Source organism: Ambystoma mexicanum, chromosome 5p, assembly GCF_040938575.1.
Source record: "Ambystoma mexicanum isolate Mex_15411 chromosome 5p, UKY_AmexF1_1, whole genome shotgun sequence".
Taxonomy (NCBI): Eukaryota; Metazoa; Chordata; class Amphibia; order Caudata; family Ambystomatidae; genus Ambystoma; species Ambystoma mexicanum.
In genome coordinates, this window is record NC_090930.1 from 1,351,837,173 (window position 1) to 1,351,861,928 (window position 24,756).

The window sequence follows — 24,756 nt, forward strand, 5'->3', positions numbered from 1 at the left end:
TTCTCCGACTTTGTACAGTACCTTTGAATTGAAGAAAAAGTGCAGCAGATGACTTCTGTTCCTGTGCAGCTCTACAGATCTCACTGTTCCTGGGCCTCAGTCGTGGGGACAAGAGGGAGGACTTCTGGGGACTCCTGCACTGCAATGGGACGGTCACCGCTCGCAAACAGCAATCTTTAAATCAGTGGCTGTTCAGTGTTTCAGCTTCTCATGTCTACCGCAAATGGCAACACTGTGGTTCCTGGCTGTCTAGATGGACTTTCCTTGCTTCTGGGGTCCTGCACGCTATTGAGGGGGCTCAGACTCGGTCAGTCCTGCTTCCTGGGAGTCCAGAGGATCTTCCTGAAGCTCTAGGTCAGCTTAAAAGCAACGCACACAATCTGGTGTACCTCTCCCTGGCTATACGGTTTCCAGCAGCTGTGGAAATTCAACCAGCTCCGAGAAGGATGTCCCGGTGGCTTACTTTGGAGTTGATTGGTCCCACCAACTCAAGGGGAGAAGTTGTCCTTGCAGGGGCTTCTCTCTCGATACAAATTTGGGCTTCTGTCGATACAAATTTGGAGTTTCAGTACAGCAGCAGAGCTTCACTGGGCAAACCAATGGTCCAGGAGTTGCAGCAGGCATCCTCTTCAAGTTCTTCTTCGTTTCCTTCGTCCAGTGGTCGACTCTGCCTTCTGAGCCAAAAGCCTCGCCTTTTATTCAGTTCTCTCCCTTTCATTCCAGTATAGCTGTCAGTCACCCATCAGGGTGGCTGTCCTTCCCGGACAGTCAGCCGACCAATCACTACAGAGTGCATTTGGGTCTCCTTGGAGACTAAGCACAGGGAGTTTCGGGCAGCTCCATCACTTCCTGCCCACCCCAAACACCGTGGAGCCAGAGGCGGGCTTCACTTGTGAATCCTGCCAAAGGCAAAGCGAAAAATGGGACCAAACATGGATTGGCGCGCAGAGTAAATCTCAAGAAGGACCTTTCCACAAAGAAATGGCAAAAAAAGAAGACCGGGCCATGTTGACAAAGATGGCACTCTTGGGTGCTTTACTGCACCTGCGAACGCAGCCTGCAGTAAATGCACAACACGGTAGTTAAAACAAAACCACTGCCACCAGCCATTCAGTGAGGAATGGGTAACATAAAATTGTTACATGAGAAACTAGACAAAGGGGATACTAAGTAACCCCTCCAGCACCCTATGGTAAAATAGTGTGTGCTGGCTCTAGAAAGTTACAAAATGTAAGTAAAGTCAATTTCACTTCACTGCTCTTGGAAACAGTAGTTTCACCAAGAAAAGGTATTTAAACCTTTGGGAAATCTAAGAGACTTTGCTGTGCCACTGCACTGAAGGTGCTGGGTGACGCAATGAAAAGATTATTCCTATGGAGTTTTTCATACTCCAAAGTCAAAAGAAACACAGAAAACACATAGAATTAAAAGTACAAAGCCCCAAAGTTCAGCAAAAGATCTGGGGGGTCTAAGGTGGGAGAAATTAAACACTAAAATGTAAATTCTCCCTAACACATTGCTAGAAGCCTGGGCGTCTGCCGCTTGAAGTAGGGAGCGTTGGTGCAAGCCAGCCCAAACTCTGATTGTCCAGGTCCTGAGACTCTGACAACCCTGTCTCTTGATCAAAATACTGTCTTATAGTAATCTTTGGGCGTTGATGAGGTTCTGGAATAGTCTCGGCCTGGACTACTTGATAGCACTCGAATCCATGTAGAAGGAACACCTACTGCTGTGTAAACACCAGCCTCTCAATAATTTTTTATTGGAAGTGCACCGCACACTTTTGCAAAATCCCCATCGAACAAATGGACACATTTTAGATCTCGCGTGGATACGAAGCAGAGGTCGGGAATAGTTGCCAGTATAACCAACAATCTTTGTCGGTTTAAAGGGATCTTCTTTTCCTCATCGAAAACCGATTCAAAGATCAGGATCTGGCTCTCTTTCTTAGATGCCAAACTCCTTTGAGCTGAGGGTAGGTACGCACTCGGCTTCTTTAGGTTAATAACCGCTCCCCCCGACCAGGTTTAGTTGAAGGTGATTTCTGTCCTGCATAATTTTTTCCTTTCCATTTTCCAGGCCGAGTCAGCATTCTGAATTTATGGTTTAGAAGGACCACCCCAGTCTATGATAGATCTAGGAATTGAATCCTTGCTGTATTTAGGCAGTAAGTTGGTCTTGGCTTCATTCTAGGCATGCCCAGGGGATCGCCGCACAGATTGGGGACGTGACGTCACCTATTTTATCCTCGGGCGTCCCCTTTTTGATTTCTCATTCGTTAGGATGGGGAGCTGTCAATAACCAACTGTGTAGTGATTGAATCTATGGAAACCTTACCAGAGAGCAGCCTCTTGGCTGCAGCCATGATTTTCCTCAAAAATTTGCACGAACCCTTACTTCTGGATTTCAGATCCTCTTTCCTGTTCTTAGTTTGTCTTATTGCTGTTGGCAGTACATTTGCAGCAGTGGTTGATTGCTCTACCTATAGTAGTGGTGCTACATGACCCGCCTTGTTGTTCCCAGATCGGTCAGATGTCGGTTGGGCAGCGCCCACTGACTTTCCATTCACTATAGTTTCCGGCAGAATCATCAGATTGCTCTTCTTGATCTCAGGTACACGCTGAAGAAGTGAACGAATCTGTCACGATGCCAGAGTTCTGTCTAACTTCATAAGCCACTGTGTCGTATAGTCTGATGAAGCACTGGAGTACTAGATGTAATGCCGCCAGAGAACTCTCACCCATTTCAGCCGTATCAAGCAGGACAGAGCCGTTTCCCATGGATGGTTGAATATAAGGGACCCCCTCACCCTGATTTTCCATTAAGTTAGATACATCTGAATCAAAAGACTCAAGGTCAACTTCCGCAATTTGTTCTTGGGTTTCAAAAGGGACGGGGAGAAACTAAGACTATCCCTTATATCTTCAATTGCCTGAATTTCATTCCGCAGGCTTGCGCATACTTCAAAAATGGAAACATTCGCTTCTTGCTCCACTCGTGTCAAGAACAAGCCTGAAATCTCACAGCCAATAGTACTGTGAATTATGTCCATTTCTGTGTTGCTCTAGTTTCCCAGCCTTTCTGCTTCTGATTCAGTTGCTTGAGCGTATGTTTGCCTTGGTTTTAATGGAAGAATGCTGACATTGTCCATTTCCCTGAACTCGTCGCTGCTGAGTTTGATTTGTCTGATGGTGCCGGCTCAGAGTTGGCACTGGGCGCCGAGCTTTCACTGCGCAGCGGGTATCTTTTATTTTTTGTCGCCATCGTTTTTCTCTAACTTCTCCCTTTAGCAGAAGGGATCGCAAGCCACTCAGCCTCTCAGGTATGTGATGTCGATTAGAAGACCACACAGCATCCCGATGACAGTTCACAGATCAAGGTTGGTTTTAAGCGATGAGACACCACTGCTTGAAGGGAAGTCGAGGTGATAGCAGGATCACGTGGAGGTTAACCTTCGTATCAGAGCAGAGTAGACACACGTCCCCCCTATTGCCCCACAGGACCTGCAGACTGCACCCCCTCTGGAGCTGCTCCAATATAGCTCAGATGCAGTGCGACTCTTACTGCAGACTATGGAAAGTCGTTGCCAGTCACAGGGGAGGTCGCTCTGTAGGGCGAAAGCGAGGCGGCACAGCACAAGATTTCAATAAGGTTGGTGCAGTTTCAAAAGGGCCTCTGGTTCCTCTGTGGACGGCAGCAGAGGGCTCCTGCCACTTCTTTGCCTTGCAGTGGAAACTGACGAGCCTCGGGCTCCCGGTTCGTGGGTATGAAGATAGAGAGGAATGCAAGGTGTGGATGCACATGCTGCACCCTCTTTACACTAGCCCACAGGCCAAGGGCAAGGACCGCAATGACGGTGCCCCTCACCATGCTCAGCAAACAAGCTCGAGCTACACCAGGGACTTCAAGCTTGTGAGCTCAGTATCACACTGCAGTTTCCCTTCTCTTCACCCGTACAGGTTGCGCTCCGCCAGCTCACTCACCAATTAAGGTGGAACACGACTCCAGTATCTTAAACCGCTCCTGTGAAGTTGACCAGGAGTAGGTACAATTGCAACAACGACTCACAGTGACTCACGGTAGCTCTCTCAGCAGCACTTCACCGTACTTCGCTGAGCCAAGCTCCAGCAAGCTAGGGCTAGAGGAAAGGCCCTAGCAGCGAAAACACGTGTTATGCCGCACTGACAGGGGAGGGTTTATACAATCAGCTGCTTCTGACACAACCTGTTTGAGCCAATGCACAAGTCACAGTTGAAGTTCCTATCTTGGAAAAATGCTTTTCTGGTGGCCATCACCTCTCCCAGGCATGTGCGAAAGATGCAGACACTTTCCAGTAAGGTACCTTACTTATTGTTCCACATATCAAAGGTGGAGTGATGTACCAACCTCTCGTTTGTGTCCAAGGTAACACAAACATTTTATATCCACGAACGTGTGGTACTATCAGCGTTCTTTGCATCTCCATTTACCCCAGCACAATGTGCGCTACATACTTTAGATTTTGTGCAAGCATTGAAGTATTATATCTCCTGCACCAAGCCCTTGCAGCAGACCTCTCTGCTTTTCATGACATTTGGTCCATCTGGAAGGGGAAGGCATTGTCTAAACCTTCTTTTACCTGATGGCTTTCATCCTGCATCTCCTTCTGCCATCAGCAGTCGGTCAGGCCATTTGCTTGCAGGCTGCTCGTTGGCTGCCCCATGGCACATTTCACCAGAGCGCTAGCCGCTACAACGGCACTCCTGTCTGACAGTCCTGATTTGGACATCTGCAGAGCAGCGATGTGGAGGTTGGTGCACAGATTCACAAAGTTAAATGCATCAACAGTGTTGGGGAGAATTCTCAAAAATGTGCTAATTCCCACCTACCTTAGAGACCCCCAGCTCTTTTGCTGGACTTCAACTTCTAAACTGGAGAGAGTGAGCCCTTTTTCTCACTCATGTATTTTTATTGTGATTTTTGACCCTGTGTTTCATTTTAACTTTGGGGTCTGACAAACTCCATAGGCATCATCTTTACATTGTGACACACAGCACCTTCAGTGCAGTGGCATAAGGAAGTCTCTTGGATTTCCCAAAGGTTTAAATACCTTCTCTTGGATAAACTACTGTTTCCAAGAGCAGTGAAGTGAAGTTGACTTTACGTACAATTTTGTAACTTTCTAGACCCAGCACACACTGGGCCTCATTACGAGGTATGCCGGTAGCCATGCCGCTATTTGCGGCATGGCTGCCGGCAAAACCGCATCCGTGTCCGTGTCCTCGGAATGAGGACGTACCGGACCATTCCGAGTTCGGATGGCCCGGTAATTCCTCACTCGAGGACACGGACACGGTTCAACCCTATTCCCATTTCAGCCCCCATAGGGCTGAATGGGAATGGGAGAGGGAGCAAACAACGGGCCATAACGAGATGGCCCGTTGTTTGCTCCCTCTTCCCCTCGCGGGACCCGGTATGCACGCCTGGTTTTCCCAGGCGTGATTAAGGTGTCCCGCGAGGGGACCTCGTAATGTGGCGGAACGGGTTAAACGGCGCCGCAGCCTTTTACGGCGCCGTTTAACCCGTTCCGCCAGGGTCGTAATGAGGCCCACTATCTTAACATAGGGTGCTGGAGGGGTTACTTAATATCCCCTTTGTCTAGTTTCTTACATTTTTATGTTACCCTTTCTACAATTAATGGCTGGTGGCAGTGGTTTACTTTTTACAACCATTGTGTGTTTTTACCGCGGGCTAAGGCGCCCATGGGTCCATTTTATCAAAATGTCCGCAGTCGTCTTTTTTCGCCATTTCTTGTTAGAAAGGTTCTTCTTGAGATTTACTCTGAATGCCAAACCAGGTTTGGTCCCTTTGTTCGTTTTGTCTTTGGTAGGAATCACAAGTGAAGCCCGCCTCTGGCTCCAGTATATCTAGCATGGGCAGGAAGTAAGGGAGGTGTCCGAAACTCCCTGTGCTTAATCCCCTTGGTTACAGGAATGCACCCAAAGGTGATTGGCCGGTTGGCTGTCCGGAAAGGACAGCCACCATGCTGTGTGATTGACAGCTAGGCTGGAATGAATGGGAGAATCTTGCATAAAAGGCAAGGCTTTTTGGCTTGGAAGGCAGAGTCGACCACTGGACGAAGGAATCCGAAGAAGGACTTGGAAGAGATTCCTGCTGCAACTCCTGCACTGTTGGTTTGCCCGGTGAAGCCCTGCTGCTGTGCTGAAGCTCTGAATTCGCCTCCACTAGAGAAGCCCTGCAAGGACGACTTCTCCCTTTTGAGTTGGTGGTACCAGTCAACTCTAAAGTAAGCCCGTCTGGACATCGTCTCGGAGCTGGCTGTACTTCTGCTGGAAACAAAGTGCCAGGGAGAGGAACATCAGAGTTTGTGAGTTGTTTTTAAGTCGGACCCGAGTGTCAGGAAAATCCTCCGGACTTCCCTGAAGCAGGACTGACCAAGCCTGAGCCACCTCAACAGAGTGATGGACCCCAGGTGCGAGGAAAGTCCAGGGTGGTGTCTGACAACCGCAGTGTTGCTATTTGCTGTCATATGCGAGGAGCTGAAACACTGAAGAACCGCTGAATCGAAGTTTGCCCATTGCTGCTGCTGACCTTCCCAGTGCAGAGCAGGAGTCCCCAGACGTTCTCCCTCTTGTCCCGACAACTGAGGCTCAGGAACAAAAGGATCTACAGAGCTGTACAGGAACAGAAGCCAGTTGGCACCATTTCTTCTAACCAGAGGTACTGTAAAGTCTAAGCAAACTTACCTCTTGTTGTGTAGCCTTGCTTGCTCTCAGTTGAGACCTGTCTTGGTTACCTTGCAGAGTTGCTAAAGCTTTGCCCCTCACAAGCCTTCCAGCTTGTGGCCCTTCAAGTGTTGTATTTTCAACAAACATTTCTAAAAACATTGTGCAAGACTTTTTACCTACCTATAAAGAAGACCTTCAGCTCACTTAGACATGGTGCAATTAACGTTGGCTGTCCTGGCTCCCTGAGTGACTCCTGTTTACCTCTGACTTTGTGCTTTGGCCTTTCCCACAGGAAAGGGTTAATTTTACTCTGCATTGGAAGGAAGGTTTTAAAAGTACTTAACTGTTTGTGAATTATTTGTTAACCTTTGTTTTATTCCCGTCTTCTGTCTTTTACAACAAACTCAGTATTGCTCTAAATGTACCAGTGGTAAATCAATGTCCACAGTGACCTAGCTATTTAAGTCACCTGAGGGTGTAGGAAGTGTCTGTGGGCCATCCACAATGTATCGTCTGATTTAGAGTAACTAAGAGTGTGTTTTGAAGTGTATTTTAATTGTTACATATGTTGCTCCCTTCAGAAGAAGGCTTATACAACTGACTGTGAAATAAATTAATAATTGTTTTATCAAGAAACCTTGAGTGTAAGTGTTTATTTGAATAACTGGTAGTGTGTGTGTGTGTGTGTGTGTGTGTGTGTCTGTGTTTTTTTCCACAGGCTCGACACTCTGCTCTTGAGGAACATAGTGCTTCATCGAGTCCTCGACTCTAATTCAAATATTTCATCAGCTTTGATATTTATCGACCGTGAGATGTCTGCACCCCATATTTCAGGGATTAAGCATTGCACAGATTGTGCTTCGAAGATGTTGGTGACTGACCCGCACGATATCTCTGTGGTGTGCCTCGCCACGTGCCTGTGCTCTTGGTGCACGAAAATGAAACCAATGTCCCTTCAGGAGCAGGCAGCGTTGTGCCGACCACTGTCAAAATCACCCGCACGGTCGACTGTTGGGTCCTCAAAGGACAAGACGGAGGGGCCATCCTCTGAGAAAGAAAAAGTACATGGATGCAAGACGAAGAAGCGGTCTCACTAACAGAGCCCTCTTCCTCGTCATACTACCATGAAAAGAGGCGTCATCAGCATTGATACAATTCCGACTCTTCTTTGGAGCAAGGTAAGTCGTTGGCAGGGCTGAATGTCCTCAGGAATGGGAGGAATTCAAATTACAAATGTTAGAAATGTTTCTAAATGCGGCTGTAGGTAGGGGTACGCCCCCCAAACATCAGGCCCTGGTGGCTTCAGCTGTGCTCGGTACCCCCGACCCCACGCAAGCACCAATACCAATGCCATCAGCGTTGGGAGATTTTGGGCTCAGCGCTTAAGAAGGCGGATAAGCCCTCAAGGCTGGGACCCTCTCGCATGCTTCAAGGCTCTGGCCTCCTCGACATACCCTCGGTGCCCAAGCCTCAGCCGGTGCTGGCAGCCACCCATTCGATGTCAAAGGAGACATCGATCCAATTTATGCTGGGGCTGGTGGCGTCGATTAGTTTGACGACCAGACCGATCTCCTGAACAGGGACTGCATAATGCTATTGGGTTGCATGCATCCCTGGATGTGGAGTTACAACAATCCCAACCTTACACTCGAGCCAATGCCACGTTTAGGTCGCTAGTAGATTGGGTGGTCGACACCCTAGGGTTGAATGCTTCAGCAGTTCCAGTTCAAGGTCATGATTCAACCGACATCTTGGACGAGGGTCCGACTATGGAAAGGCACATGCAATAGACGACCCGGTAGCCTCTTTATGGCCGCGGACGTAGTTCTATTCCTCTGGCCAGCTCCACTGTGACCAGTAAATACAGGCCAGCAAAGGGAATCTGTCTTTTCTATCCTCTCGCCCTTCTGGGGAAGGACTAGTTGTTCAGGCAGCCACTGTTCCCACCAGGACAGTTTGTTCAACTTCAACATTTTCTCCTGACGGGGAAGGCAAGTGGCTGGATGCTGTTGCAAAGAAAATGTTTACGTCTGGCAGCATGGCCTTAAAGGCCACTAACATGTCCTGTGGGTTTGTAAAGTATTCATTTGGCCTTTGGAAGATGGTGGAAATAGCATCCGAATACATCCATGAAGGTGAGCTGCGAGATAGCTTTGTACAGCTGGTGAAAGATGGGAAGGAGGCGGCCAGGCATTCGGTGCAATGGGGATCGGCAGTGGTTCTAAGGAGACGGACCTACCTGTGCTCCTCAGGCTTTTCTCCGAATGTCCAGAACATGCCTTCTAAAGGGGAATTCCTTTTTGGTGGGAAAGCAGATGACTCCATGGGATTGTTTAACGAGGCCAAGATTGCTGCAATATTGCTTGACCTAGCTGAGGAACCGGCCAAGCCTGCCTTGAGTTTCGCCTTGAGGGGCAAGGGCTACAGGTGTTATGTGCCCTACGGCAGGAAGGTGCATCTCCCACAAGCCAGGCAGGGGCAGAAGCATTTGCTGTGCTTCGGAAGGGACAGGGGGGCTTCCGGAGTCCAACAGGCAGTGACTCCACCCTCTAACCCACTTTGCTTTTCTCCTTCCACAATTCACCGCTTGGTGGATGGCTGTCAGAGCATTGACCCCAATGGCGGGAGATTACCTCAGACGCCTGGGTCTTAGAGCTTGTGCAGTGGGGATATTGTCAGCCCTTCTTAAGGAAACCTCCTGATAGACCCCCATCACCTCCATGCCAACTGGAACAGGAGCTCTGTTTTTGAAGGGTGCCGTGGAAGAGTTACCTCCCGAGCAGAGAGGGCTGAGCTGGTATTCCCAGTATTTCCTGCTACCCAAAAAGGAAGGAGGTCTTTGTCCCATCTTGGACCTGAGGAAGGACCAGTTCAGGATGGTGATGCTGAGAGAGATTATCCATGCTCTCGAGCTGCAGGACTGGCTCATGTCCATAGATCTTCAGGACGCTTACTTCCACGTGCTAATACATCGCAAGCACACAAAGTTCCTGAGTTTCCTCGTAGGGGGCAAGCACTATCATTTCAAGGTGCTTCTCCTTGGGTTGACCTCCGCTCTAAGGGTCTTTACAAGCTCATGGCAGTAGTCGTGGCTCACCTCAGTTGATCCAAGGTCCACGTATTTCCATACCTGGACGACTGGCTCATCCGAGGGAAGTCGACGGAATGGGTTTTGTCCCACCTGGAGGACACCTGCTCTCTACTCCAAAAGCTGGGTTGTCTCCCTGAACTTTCAGAAGTCCCACGTGACACCAACCCAGAGGATCCTCTTCATCGATGCAATCTTGGACTCTCGGGTAGGGAAGACCATTCCACCTGAGGAGAGAGAGACCAGCATTGCACAGATGGAGTCTGTTCCAGAACCACGCCACCTTAACGGTGGCTTCCTTCCCCTGCTTGTAAGACCTCATAGCCTCTGTATTTTTCTAGTGCTAAAGGACAGACTGTGATTGCGATCTTTACAGTGGCTCCTACAAGGTCAGTGGTCCCAGTACCTCGGAACCCTCAAGGATTCCCTTGGAGCATCCAGGTCACTGGTCAACGACCTTCTCTGAAGGGACGATTGCAGCAATCTACTGGAGCGGGCTCCCTTCTGGCCGCCATAGCCTCAGGCCTGAGTGGCCACGGATTTGTCCCTGAAGGGTTGCGGTGCTCACTGCGAGGACTTGCAGGTGAGCTGCCTTTGGTCAGCAATGGAGAACAGGTATCACACAACAGGCTGCAGTTGCCAGCCTGGTTAAGGCCCAATTCCTGAAGTGCCTTGTGAATACGTTTCTGCTGGGGTTAGGGTGAAGGTTAAGTTTAGGGAGGGGGGACCGCACCCCCCCCCATAAACAATAAAATGTTACACAAAGCTGGCGAGTGGCAAAATACTTGAAAGATTTCAGCACTTGACAGCTCCATTTAACGTTTTAACATGAAGCAGGTTTCATCGAATTCCTATATTCGATGCACATGTACCTTGAAATCTAAAAAATAGAATTTCAATGCATTTTTTCCCGATGGTTTTAATTTGATGGATTTCTTTTTCGATGGATTTCTTTAGTTGGAAAGACTATAAACCAGAAATTACTTACAGTAATGTTCTTTCTATGGATTCTTCTCCTGCAGATTCCTCATCTCCCCTCCCATCCATCCCCCCCCTCAGAAAGCGTTGGCAGTTGGTGCGCCTAGTGAGCAGATCAGATGATGGTCCTTGAGTGACTGTTTTCTGTCTGGCCAGTTGCATGTTCTCTCAACCAAACCTTAAAAAAATGTTTTTATTGATTCTATCTACTGTGGAAGTCTTTCCAATGAGTTTTTCATCCCGTTGGGATGTTTGTTGTTAACCTCTTAGGGCTGTTTAGCCTTCTTCTCTCACTGTTTTCCTATGCAGCGGTCGACCATCTAGAAAAAAAGTTGGAACTGAGATATGGGGCGTAGTGACGTGGTATATATGAGACGCCCGACATCCCGTCCAGAGCAGTCGATGGAGCAGTGAGCAAGACGGAACGCTATCTGAGTCAAGGTCCACTACGCCACGCCCCCTGTCGAATTTTCCAAGCAGCAGACCTGGATGAGGATATCGGTACAAAGTTCTTTCATCGCTGGACGTTTTTTCACTGGGGTTTTTACCGCAAATGTTTTAAGGGAAAAAAACATCAAATTATTTTGGGGGGGGTTAGAAAATTATATATATGGGATGGTGGGTGTTTAGGAAAAGATCAAAAATGAAAGAGAATGGGGATTGGGGAGGAACCCCCCCCCCCAAAAATAATGTAAAAGAAATTCAATGGGTTTTTTCGTTAAACAATTCACGGTAAAAAAAACCTGCGAAAAAACATCCCACAATGAAATGACATGGAATCAGGATATCTATCAGATGAGGAATCTGCGGCAAAATAATCGATAAAAACATTACGGTAAGTAATTTCTCCATCTCTTACTGAGAAAATTGTGCATGAAAAGAAATATCTAAAAATATATCTCACAAATAGAGCTTTAACAGTAACGTACCCTCCAAAGAGCACAAGGCAACAAACAAAATACACATTCAATTGGATTTTACAGGTAGGTACAACTTTAAAATACTTTAGCCAAATTTAAATTTGTTAGAACCTTTTGTCCATAGAAAGTAACAAATCAGAGGGGAAAAATGGGTAGCGTTACCAAGTTATAGGAGGCACTGCAAGCTTTGGGCTGATGTCAGTGAGGTACCTCTTCTGAGGACCTCCAGCCCAGAGTTGTTGCACGAGAAGCCCACACATTAATATTGCAGAGATGACTACATGTTTTGTGTACAGTCGAGATTGCAGTGCCCAAACGTAAGGTCTGCAGGAGAAGCCTGGAGATGAAGAATTGCATTGGCTTATCAAAGAAAAGGAGCATAATGGCCCAATATTGACTCTTTGGGAAAGGACAGTGGATTCTCCAGTCAGGGGTGCAGTTCTGGCCTGCGGGGGTTTCCCAGACTGAAGTAGTAGCGGGTTCCCGCCTCATGAGTCCACCGATGGAGCAGCACATTAGGAGAGCAAACCGCATGCCATCCAACCTCTAGCAGTGCAGCACAGGCTCCTACCTTTGTGTCAGTGATATACACAGTCCAGGAGTTACAGGGAGCACACAAAGACTGCAGGGTAGGAAGATTAAGCTGATCCTGCCAGATCAAGGGGAGGAATCAACTAACAAAGGTTTCCTGTGGTCTGAAACGTTCAGAACTTTGCTTTCAGAAGATTCGGAGGTGATATCCGCAAAGCCTCCCTCCAGGATCCTCAGCCCCGTCTTTTTCTACTTGGGCATAGTTTCAGGTAAAAGTCTTGTGACTGGATCAGTGTCTCCACAGTTGTACATACTATTAAGGGCTAGCCCTCCACGCATATATCGTGCACATTTCAAGCATTTGGCTGCCTCACAATCAGAGGTGGCCAGAAGCTCTTGTTTCATAGACCCATACAAAGGCATGTTGAATGAGGGGTTTTTAGACCCACGCAAAGCCTAAATTAGCTTCCATGCACTAAAATGGGCATTTGTGAACTCAGAGTCAGATCTTGCATGGCAAAACTGCCCAAAACTGCTTTTCCCAAGGTGAAAAATGAACAAGGAGGACTAGAGTCAATGACTAGGTTACTGGAGGACTTAAAGAAACGGGTAGCACTTCATCAGGGAGGAAGTTACCATTGGGGTAAAAGGGCAATGCTGTTGTGCAGACTCTGAAAACTAAAACAAAACTTCCAACTGTCTGGGTAATAAAACTCCCCCAGGTACAAAATTGTGTACTTTCGTTGCACTTCTTCCCTCGTAGCCTGAGAGGCTCCCAAGGCAGCACAAATAAAAATTGTTAGGCAAGATTGGATGCAGTAACCCTGTGGGAGACTACACCAGTCTTGGCCTCTTGGTAATAGGTAACCCACCTATTGGTATTGGTCTGTACTACACAAGTTGGTAGAGTGACTGAGCAGCCAGACTTCTCTCAAGAGGGGTAAATGTGAGCTGTAGAGATGTAACGCTGAGATCCACAATTACAAGTACCCAAATAACAATTATACTCAAGGTTTTCTAGTAAAAATAATTATTTATTTAACGGTCAGTTTTAAATAAGCCTTCTTTAGAAAGGGCAATATGCAACAATAAAAATGCACTTCATAACACTTTCTCTGAGTTCATATAAGCAAGTAGATACCCTTGTGGGATGCCTCACACACACTTCCTACACCCTGAGGTGACTTCAATTGCTAGGAAAATGTTTGACATTAATATCACTTTGGTACTTAATAATGAGATTGTGGAAAAGGAAAAGGTTATGGAAGGAAAAGGTAAACAGTTTCTCAAAGCATGTGAATACTTTACAAACTCCCAATGAAGTCTGTTAGACCTTTCCCAGCAATACAAGTTAAACTTATGTACCACCTATGAGGCACAGTTGGAACCTAAGTGAATGGGTCAGAAGAGTCTGCAGGGAGCCAGGACTGCCAAAGTTAATTTGCACATTGTCTAGGGAACTGAGGCACTTCTTTTGGAGAGCACAAAAAGTCTTGCACACTGTTATTAGAGAGTTTGTAGTAAATAGAATCACTGTAGGGCCACAAGCTGTCAGACTTGTGAAGGGCAAAGCTGAAATCAACTCTGCAAAAAGCAGCTACTGCAAGTCTCCACTGAGAACAAACCAGCTACAGACACAAGGGGTAAGTACCCCTTAGTCAAGACAGTACCTTAGGTTGGAAGAAGAGTGTCCAGCTGGCTTCTTTTATGGTTGCAGTCTTGCAGATCCTGGGTTCCTGGGCCTCTTGTCGTGGGGACAAGAGGGAGGATGTCTGGAGGACTCCTGCAGTTTGAATGTCGGCAGTGGCTACCGTCTCTTTTCAATTCAGCGGCACTTCGCGGATTCAGCTACCGGTCAATAGCACCAACCCGGTTCTTGGACACTTAATGGGCTTCCCTTGCTTCTGGGGTCCAGCACTCGAGGTGGCTCAGGCTTGGGTCGTCTGCTTCGGGAGGGTCCTCAGGATCTACCTTGAGCTCTGGTCCGGCTTAAAGATGATGCACTCCATTCTGGTTTTCCTGACCCCTGGCACTCTGTTCCAGCAGCAGCAAAGAAGTACAGCCAGTAGGGAGAGGTTTTCTAGCAGAGTTCGTCTTGGGGTCAGTTGGTCCCACCAACCCAAGGGAAGAAGTCGTCCGTTCTGGGCTTCTCTAATCGATATGAATTTTGGAGCTTCAGCACTGCAGCAGGGCTTCACCGGGCAATCCAACGGTCCAGGAGGGTGCAGCAAGCTTCTCTTCGGATGTTTCGTCCAGTGGTCAACTCTGCCTTCTGTTCAAGAGACCTCGCTTTTTATGCAGGTTTCTCCCATACATGCACAGCCTAGCTGTCACTCACACAGCAGGGTAGCTGTCCTCCAAGGACAGCCAGCCAATCAGCACTGGGTGCATTCAGGTAACCAAGGAGACTAAGGACAGGGAGTTTCGGGCACCTCCCTCGCTTCCTGCCCTGCCAGACACACTGGAGCAAGAGGCGTGTTTCTGCACTGAAGCCTGCCAAAGGCAAAACGAACTAAAGGGTTAAACCTGGTTTGACGTGCAGAGTAAAACCCAAGAAAGACCTCACAACCAAGAAATGGCGAAAAAAGAAGACTGCGGCCATTTCGACAAAATCGGCACCCATGGGTACATTACTGCAGCAGAGGATTCAGCCTGCGGTAAAAACGCACAATGGTAGAAAAATTAAATCACTGCCACCAGCCATTAAAAGTAGTGAGGATAACATAACAAAATGTTACATGAGTAAGTAGAAAAGAGAGGCTACTATGTAAACCCCCAATATTTCCACCTAAAATGGGGTGTACTGGACCTGCATAGGAAAAACAGGTAAGTAAAGACAATTTCACTTCACTACTCTTGGGAACAGTGGTTCTCCCAAAAGAAGGTATTTAAACCTTATGAGAAATCCAAGGGGCTTCTCTGTGACACTGCACTGAAAATGCTGTGTCACAATACAAAATATGATGCTTATGGAGTTTGTCAGACTCCAACAACAAAGGAAACGTTGGGTCCAAATCAGATTAAAAATACATGAGGGAGTGAGAAAAAGATCTCACTCCCTCCAGGATAGAAATTAAAAGTCCTAAAGTCCAGAAAAAGAGCTAGCGGTCTCTAAGGTTGAAGGGAATTAGCACAGAAATGAGAATTCTCCCTTACAAAAATAAGTTCCCATCTACAGTGAGTCTTTTGATTAAGCTTTAATTGAGCAGAAGAAATCAGGACACCAAAAAGCCAGCAAATGGGCTAGGGGGCTTCCAAGGTTATACAAAAGTAACCAAAATGAATTTCTGACTTTTAAAATTAAAACATTTTCTACAGCTTTCTTGGCATTTATAAGTTTTGTAGGTAACCGTTCCCCTTTTGAACTTTAACCTATTTAAATGGTTTATTATAAAAGGGACTGTAATGCCCTTCATACTGACCATACAAAAACCGATTTGCACACAGAGCCACGTTACACGGATCTGTTCACACCAACACAGCAGCAAAGTCATCTTGCATTCTCCTCTCCCTTCTAACCTAACCCACCTCTCTTTCAGATTCTCGTGAGCGCCAGGAAACCCTTCAAATGGCAGCGATGCACAATATAAATCCTAATAACATAACATAGTAACGATGGAATATAATATTATGGAATATAATGTTCAGTGTACTTCTAGGTTACTCAGTCAAATTGTAAATCTTATATATTTTTATTGAGCAATAACCTCTCTATTTACCTTGTTTATTTTTCAGCATTCTGTCCCTATCACATTGGTCACTTCTCTGTCATTGGCCTTGGTTTTGAGGACTATGTAAGTAGCTCACCTTTTAAAATTGTTTATTGCACCACTTTCTTGAGCATGCATTATTGACCCCCTAAGAACTCCACAAAGGTTTTTGTGCTTCATCGTGGTAGATCAGCATTTGCCAGTAAGACTTACTACATGAATCCTAAAAAAGGCTTTTTTTCGTGTCTGATACTATGTGGAAGACCTTCATTATTTGCAAAATTGCAGTGTTTTCTTCATTTCACACTTACAAAATAAACTGCCAGTGGTGTCTGCCCACTTCAGATGGTCTGCTCTTAATTTCTGCAAGGAAGGTGGATTAAGAACATTTCTGTGAAAAGGGGTCTGAAAAGGACCAGACTTTCTGAATTCAAATTGTATACTTATTTAATCCAAGAACTCGGACATTGTTTACTCTGTTTGTCTTATTTGGGGTTGGAGGATGGCCTATATGATGGGTAAGTGCAGTGGTCGAAGTGAGCGGGAGCGGTGCTCCTCTACTTTTTTTAAATGACCTTTTACAGATCCTATACTTTTATTTTAAAAAGGAACCGTTCCAGAATGGTTTCGTTTTAAGATAAGTGTAGGAAGAAGTTGAAACGTGCACTTTTAGTGCACTGCACTGAACGTTCCCTTAAACAGCAGGTGCAAGTGTTTGGGGGTGTGTATTTTGTGTGGGAGGGGATGTGGTGATGGGGTTTGTGGGGAGTGGGTGCAGGCCAGCAGGGAACATAGTTCCACTACTTCTTTTCGTACACTTCGACCACTGGGTAAGTGACTCAATAGGAGGTGAAAAAGTAAACACTGATATGAAGGATTAACCAAACATTTAGTGAAAAGGGTCTAGTATAAATTATGAGATGTCCAAAGTCCAATGCCTAGTTTAGTTTCAAACAAGCAATCCCACACATCTTCCCCGGGCAGTGTTCAACAAGTTAAACTGTTTTCTGTTTTTTTTTTTAATGTTCCTTCACACGTTCACGATTGTCCTTGGTGTGGCTGGGGTTATTGTCCTGGTTGTAGTGTTTGTCTTGACAAAGTGCTGATGCTTTGCGATGACTTGTTCAGTGTTTTGGTCCTGATCCTGAATCGAAGAATAGGGCAAGGGCCTCAAAGCAGCTTCACAGACAAGGATCTTTCCCTTTAAACAGATATTTTTGGTTAAGATTTATTCTCCCCAAGGTTCCCCCATCTGGGTTTCAAGCCCGATCAAGACTTCTTTATTTGTATGGGCTCCTTGAAACTCCCTCCAGGCTTTGGACTATAGCTCCCATCTAGCTTCAGTCTCAACACCTGGGTTGTTGCCTCCCATTATTCTGTGGATCCCGGGGTTAGGGAGAGTTATCGTTGTTATGTTTCATCCCCTCTCCAAGTGAGATCCCCAGCACAATTTGCTGGACTTCTGAATTTTTTTGTTCAGTCTTTAATGAGTGGAGCCTTTTTCCTCTCATTCATTCTTGTGGGCTCTGTCTTTTGGAACTCTATTCTTTGTATTCTACCTTTACTATGGAATCTGTCTGCTCCATAGCTCTTAAAGGCATCTCTGTTTTACTACTGCAGCACACAGCTCCTTATGGGCAATGTTGCTGGGGAACCCAAGGGTCCTCCTTTAAGATTATTTTTCTATATTATTACACAACTACAGTTCTTACTTAGCGTCTCTCCCAAATCTCAATAGTGTGAGAGGTTGACACACACCACCTTCAGTGGAGTGCCAAAGGGATACCTATTATCCCCCTTTTCCCTGCTCCTGTGACACGTTGGCAATTTCCTAGTTATGATTGGTGGCAGTGGATGTGTTATACCAACTATTGTGTATTTGTTGTACCGCAGGCTATGTCCTCTGTAGTGCACAATAGGGGCACCCAAGTAGCAACTTGGGCCTCCCTTTTTTTTCACCCATTTCTAGCGTGGTTGTTCTTTGTTAGCCCTTCTACCATTCTGGGAGGGGAGGTCTGTGTCTGTGTCTGTGTTTTGCCTTTGGCGGGAACCCGTAGGTATCCCCCGCCTAGGCTCCAGAGTGTCTGGCAGGCTGGCAGGAAGTAGGGGAGGAGTTTTCCACCCCCATGTTCTTCGTCTACCAGAGTGCCTGAATAGGTCCAGCTCCCAGAGGGTTTCAGGCTGTCCTGATTGGACAGCCAAACACCCCTTTCTGTAAAATGCTGAGAGAGATTGCAGAGGAGTGTTTGCTGGAACTGTATAAAAGGTGAGGCTTCTGGAGTAAAAAAACAAGTCGACCACTGTAAACAGAAGTTACCAAAGAAGAACACCAGAGACGCCCGTAGACCCTTTGCAGCACTGTAAAGCAACCACTGCTATCCTGACCCCATTTTCCATGCAGCAGAGATGCTCTAAAGAGGACTGGCTGTTGAGAACAACCAGTCCCAAGACGAACTTTGAAACAAGCCATCTTCCGAGGGGCTTCCAGAGCTACGGAACCCCAATACCAGAAGACCCGCTGCCCATTTCAAGTGCATTGTTTTGGAAAGGCCGAATCTATCCAAATCTTTGCTGAACCCATAAGGACACTCCAAAGATCCGATCCAACTCGCCCACACCCCCTCAGCAGAGTTTGGGACTGCAGGAAGTGACGAAGATTGACCGGGCGATCCATGTCCTTTGTTGGTGCTCTAGAAAAGGTGCCAAAACCGCAGAGTGAACCATGAAGTTGCTGAAAGTCATGCCAGAGGTTCTCCCTCGAGACTGCTGCTGAGGGATCTCGTGCATTGGCCTGCCTTTAGTCACCAGACCAAGGAATCTGGAGGTCGGGTCCTGAGCTGCAACCTCGCGGATCATCCAAAATGAATATTTTCTTCTAACCTAAGGTACTGTGTAGATAAAGGTATTGCTCATCTGATTCCAAGAAGTTGCTCCAGAGTGTTGGAGCGCATGTAGAAGTGTCCAGGGCAACCCCCTCTTACCTCCAACCCAATCCGCTGTTTATGTCCCCTTCTAGATTTAAGGTCTCCCTTGTTAGTTAACTTGCTTCTTGAATACCTTAAACTCTCTAAGAAATCCACAGGAGCTCTTCATTATTTGCTGATTGTCAGGACTTCAAGCCTTCTACGAACTGCCTTTAGTTAGGGTTGTGTTTTTGGACTTAAGACTTGACAGGCGATGAAACATAGAACCTTGAAATAAGCTTATGTAGCACTAACTAACCATTTTCTTCCCTTTAAGTGACTTTACTATATGTGTGTTGCAGAGTAAATGTACTACTGTATAAACCGTTGAAAACCGCATGAGTGCGCACAAACCGATAATACGATAACATTGTCTTTTCCCTTTCTAACGTTGCTACAAATATAACCGCGAACAAACACAAAAGTGAAAGTGCCCTTTGAAGTGTATTATCAAGTATTCCTAAGTGTTCTAACGTAAACGTCTGAAGTATTTAAAGTGATTCTGTTGTAAATATATACCTCATATAATTATAAGCGTAAGTGCTTCTTTGTTGTGCCTGTCTAGATAAGATTCAGTGTACTTACCTACAGCTCACATCTTCCTCTTAAGATAAGCCTGACTGTTCTGCCACTCTAACAAGGTCCTGAGTTAGTGCAGACTGATACTAAGAGTTGGGGATCTACAAACCGGTGCGATAACTTACTAAAGCCTTACTACCAGTATGACTGTAGAGAAACTCCTCCTACACCAGGTGAGCTAGCCTGATCTTTTCATCAGACTTCTTATAAACCAACTTTCCTTCTCACTCCCTGCCTCTTGTTGATGTGTTGGCTTGGCCCACACAAGTGCAATTCTCCTGGTTTTCCTTCCTGCCTTACTCTCTCAGCTTGGTCCTCTTGAATTGGCATGTGCATTTTTCTCTTGCTTCTCCTATTCTAGCTCTCCTCACTATAGCACCACTCCCGTTTATGAACTTTATCACCCTCCCAGACGGGAAGCTTCTCAACACTTTTTATACATGCGTTGATCGCGATTTATTTATGGTTTATTTATAAGATGCCTTCTTTGTGCAATGAATGGAAAGGCTGTTTTGGTAAGTGGAGGTCAGAAGTACTAGTTAAGTGTGTGCTGAGTGTGCCCGGAGTTATGTTTATGGTTTGGGATGTGATGGGACAATTTTTCTGAAGTCCATCTAAGGGCTTAGTAAAACCATTCAACTGAGGCAGTACAAAGACTCCCCTCTTAGTATAAGGCTTTACCACCTGAGTTCAGGGTAGCGTAGACAGAGGAGCCAGGCTTATTTTAGGAGGGAGGGAGTGAGGGCTGTAGAATTAGTACAAAGAAATTGTTATACAAATGGTCCAAGGAAACACTGACCAAAACACAATGGGGGGGTGGGGGTTATGTCACATGAAACTAAAATAGTAATGTATAGATAACAGACTTCTACTGGTGCATTAGGTAATAGTGGACCGGGTCAAGGAAACATATGAACCAATATATATTCAAATGTTATTAATATATCAAATATAATTATAATCATGGTTGTTAAAAATACTCCAATGTTCATTCCATAATTCATCAGAACATAAGGTATTGTGTAAAAACTTTCCAATTTTGCATTACTTCCAATTTTGTATTGAGAAAAAACATCATTATAAACAGGAAAAAAACACATATACTCTTTGAATTTTTTATATACAGACAAACTAGTCAATGTATACCATTGTGTTGTATTGAAGGAGAAAACCTAACACCAATGTGATCAGAAGTTCCCATAGGGTTAAGATATCCTCCAGGGTGTCCAATAAAGTGCAAGACATTATTTTGGTGACAATCAAAAGTGCTTGAAACACTACGTATTGTAAAAAAATAAATGGTTTATTCAAATACAAGTAGGCCCTGATAAATCTTGGGGGTAATGAGTACTGTCACAGATCATGTAAACACATTATGGAAAATAACACTATGCTTGAAGCATATGACCTAATTTTGAACACCTAACAGGAGTTCTAGGGAAGTCAAAACCAATGGTTACTTTTAGATTACTTTCTGTAATGCCAGGGTAGTAGACCCTATCAGTTGTACTGTGATGCTCAGCAAGAAATCGCATAGTAATATCCACTGGACAATACACTTTTCTGATCTAGTGAAACACAGATTCTAAGAACAGTATAAACCTAAAACTCTTGATTCAGGATAACAGTTATTCTAGGGGAGTTGGATCTTGGGTTGTAATATTCAATTAGGGTTGCTTTTCAGTTCGCAGACTAAGGGAAGCAATAACTCTAACTTATTTTAGGATAACACAGTTATACTCAAGGTAGCTAAAACCTCTACACGTTTTACAGGAGCTATAAGCAACTTAAAGCCAGGTATAAATGTATGACTGTTTTTGTGTCCGTCTACAACAGACCAGGGAAAGCAAAACCCAGTTTTCTACTTTATGAATGACTCATAGTTATTCTAGGTAGGTAAAACCTAATGCATTCTTATTCTGTATTGGCTAACAGAAAGTCAGGGGAAGCAAGACCCAGTTGGGGGACACTCATACATTTATCCTAATAGGAATAGTGAAGTCAAACCAACAGCGTTACTTTTGGGAAGAGGCACAACCAAATCACAGTGAGCAATTTAACCTTGTATCTACTTTCTGTTAGAATGATCAAACAGTTTCTAAGGAAAGCAAGATGTTTCATATACTTTTCAGAATGGCAGAACATTTCTAAGGTAAGTAATAACTTTTGTAACTTCACTCTGAGTTACAGTAACCAAACAACTTCTTTTGCAAGTAACTTTTAAATACATATTCTCTTTTCTAGGCAAAAGGCCCAATCCTTAATAGTCTTTCCCTTGGGGCTTTAGAGAAGACACCCTTGGAGGATTCCAGCAGAAGCCTGGGTGCACCGGACGAAAGGACTCCCAATCACAGAAAACGCCCCAAAACTACACAGGAATCACAAGAGACTTAAGGTAAGTAAATATCCAAGCCAGCACAGCACCTCAGCACAGAACATTTTGCAGCAGGAGGACTTCCGGATCTGCAGCCAAAAGCCTGGTTGTTGAATTCCTTCTTCAAGAAGACAGAAGACAGGAATGACTTTTGCAGCTAGGATCACAGGGAAGGCTCTAGGCAAGGTTTTCCTCATGGCTGGATGCCGCCTTGTGGATTTGGCGCCATTTTCATAAGCGCAAAAGAAGACAGAATATCGCTGGTGGGATTCTTGTCGTTTGCAAGGTCCAGCAATCTGGTGAGGGGATTTTTCAGACTGGAATTGTGCCTCTGGAGATCAGCAGGATGCCCACGAAGTTTCAGCCAGATTTGGAATTCAGAAACCTGTGCACCGTACAATGGCTCGAGGTCCCAGTGTATAGGGGATTGCAGCCCCGCAAGGTCGCAACACGGCGTGGGATGGCTCAAAATGCAGGTCCTGTGGGGGGGAGGGGGGAACTCACCAGGCTCTGGGTCGGGGTTGTCGTTTTCGGAGTCCCCAGGTCGATTGGAAGGAAGGGCTACAGCAGGCTCCGGTTACACAGCAGGCTCTCTGGTTGCTGGAAATTGTTTCGGATGCAAATTCTTCATCTTCGGTTTTGGTTCCAGTGGTTGACTACCTCTTCAGCTTCCAGGTTCAGACCTTTATGCAGGGACCCAGGCAATCAAACAGCCTTGCAGCATTCAAACTTGGTGGGTTGGCAATTGTTAGGGAGAATTCTCATTTCTGTGCTAATTCCCTTCAACCTTAGAGGCCCCCAGCTCTTTTGCTGGACTTAAGAACTTTTTAATTTTAACACTGCGTGAGTGAGACCTTTTTCTTACTCTCATGTGTTTTGACCTGATTTGGATTACGTATTCCTCTGGTAATGGAGTCTGACAAACTCCATAGGCATCTACGTTTTGTATGGTGACACGCAGCACCTGCAGTGCAGTGTTACAGAGCAAGCCTTTAGATTTCTCACATGGTTAAAATACCTTTTCTTGTGAGAACTACTGTTCCCCAGAATAGTAAAGTGAAATTGACTTTACTTACCTTTTCTCTTTGTAGGTTCAGCACACCCCATTTTATGTGGAGTGCTGGTGCGTTACCTAGTGGCCCCTTATCCTACTTTCTCATGTAACATTTTTTATGTTACCCTCACTACTTTAAATGGCTGGTGGCAGTGGTTTTATTTTCCTACCATTGTGCTTTTCTGCCGCAGGCTGAATCCGCAGCTGCGGTATAGCACCCATGGGTGACCATTTTGCCAAAATGGTCCAGTCTTTTTTCGCCATTTTCTGTTTGTGGGGTCCTCTGGCTCCAGTGTGTCCAAAACTCCCCTGAACTTTGTCTCTAGGAATGCATGCATTCAATCAGTCCTGATTGGACTTTCAGGACAGCCACATTGCTGTTTGAGTGACAGCCTAGGCTGTGCATGAATAGGAGAAACCTGCTTAAAAGGCAAGGGTTTTGGGACTAGAGGCAGAGTCGACCACTGGGAGAAACACCCGACGTAGAAACTGTGAACGAAGCTTGCTGCATCCTCCTGGACCTTTGAATTGTCCGTTGAAGTCCTGCTGCTTTGCTGAAACACCTTTTTCTGATCGACAAGCAAAGCTCCGGAAGAGAGGACTTCTTCCTTTGGGTTAGTGGAACCAACTAACCTCGGCACGAACTCCACTGGACCATCTTCCCTGATTGGCTGTACTTCTTTGCTGCTCCAAGAACCGAGTGCCAGGGGTCGAGAAATCCGTAGTAGAGTGCAACGTCTACAATCCAGCCAGAAGCCCCAGGAGACTCCTAAGGACCCTCCAGAAGCAGGACAACCAGAGCTTGAGTCCCCTCACCGGAGTGCAGGACTCAAGGAGTGAAGGAAGCCCAACTTCCTCCAAGACCTGCATTGGTGCCGTTTACCGCACGCTGAAACCGCGAAGGGCTGCTGATTGGAAAATAGCCCATAGCTGCTTACAACCTCCAAATTGCTGCAGCAGGAGTCCTTCGGACGTCCTTACTCTTGTGCCCACGACTTCGGCTCAGAAACCCAGGGTCTGCACCGCTGCAACAGGACAGAATCCAGCTGGACCACTTCTTCAAACCAGAGGTACTGTTTAGACTTGGGATACATACCTCAGTGTCTTTTTGAGCTGTGCTTTTCACAGTTGAGACTTGCATTAGCTTACCTTAGAGTTGATTCCAACTCTGCTTTTCACAAGTGTAACCGCTTGTGACCCAACACGCGATTTCTACAAACCTGTCTAACTTTGTGCAAGACTTTTATTATCTAAGAAGTGACTCTGCTCCATAGACTGTGATCCAGTTGACTTTGGCTGTCCTGGCTCCTGCAGACTCTTCTAGTCCATTGACTGATATTTCTGTCCCTCATAGGTGGTGACTTGTTTTAGACTGTTATTGCTGGCAAAGGCTTGTCTAGCCTTCATTGGAAGATTTAAGTATACTCACATACTCTGAGAACCTGTTTAACGTTTTTCTTTCCTTTAACCTTTCCTTATGCAACCTCAGAATCTGCAAAGTATAACGAGTGATATATAAATGCCATTACTGTCCTTGTGAATGAAGTTCCCTCCGGGTGTAGGAAGTGTGTAAAAAGCATATCTAAAGAGTATCCACTAAACGTGTGCCGATTCTGGAAAAGTATTTTAAAGTATATTTGATTGTTACATATCTTGCCTTTTTTAAAGAACTCTTATTTAAAAAATGATGTTAAACTCAAGGTTTCAGTTATAAATAGTTATTTAGTTAAGTGTTACTTGGCTACTTGTATTTGCGAATTTTGTTGCTGCAGATCAGATTTACCCCTCTTGTGATAAGCCTGGCTGCTCAGTCACACTACCCACTTGTGTA

General features: G+C 45.7%; 1 protein-coding gene across 1 annotated transcript in view; it reads left to right on the plus strand.

Moving 5' to 3' along the window:
- The window catches only part of MARCHF6 (membrane associated ring-CH-type finger 6), a 2,224,824-nt gene that overhangs the window by 638,070 nt on the left and 1,561,998 nt on the right, over positions 1 to 24,756 (plus strand). The window contains exon 11 of the mRNA XM_069613753.1: positions 15,981 to 16,039. Coding sequence (XP_069469854.1) covers positions 15,981 to 16,039 — 59 coding nt within the window. The remainder of the gene's footprint in view (positions 1 to 15,980; positions 16,040 to 24,756) is intronic.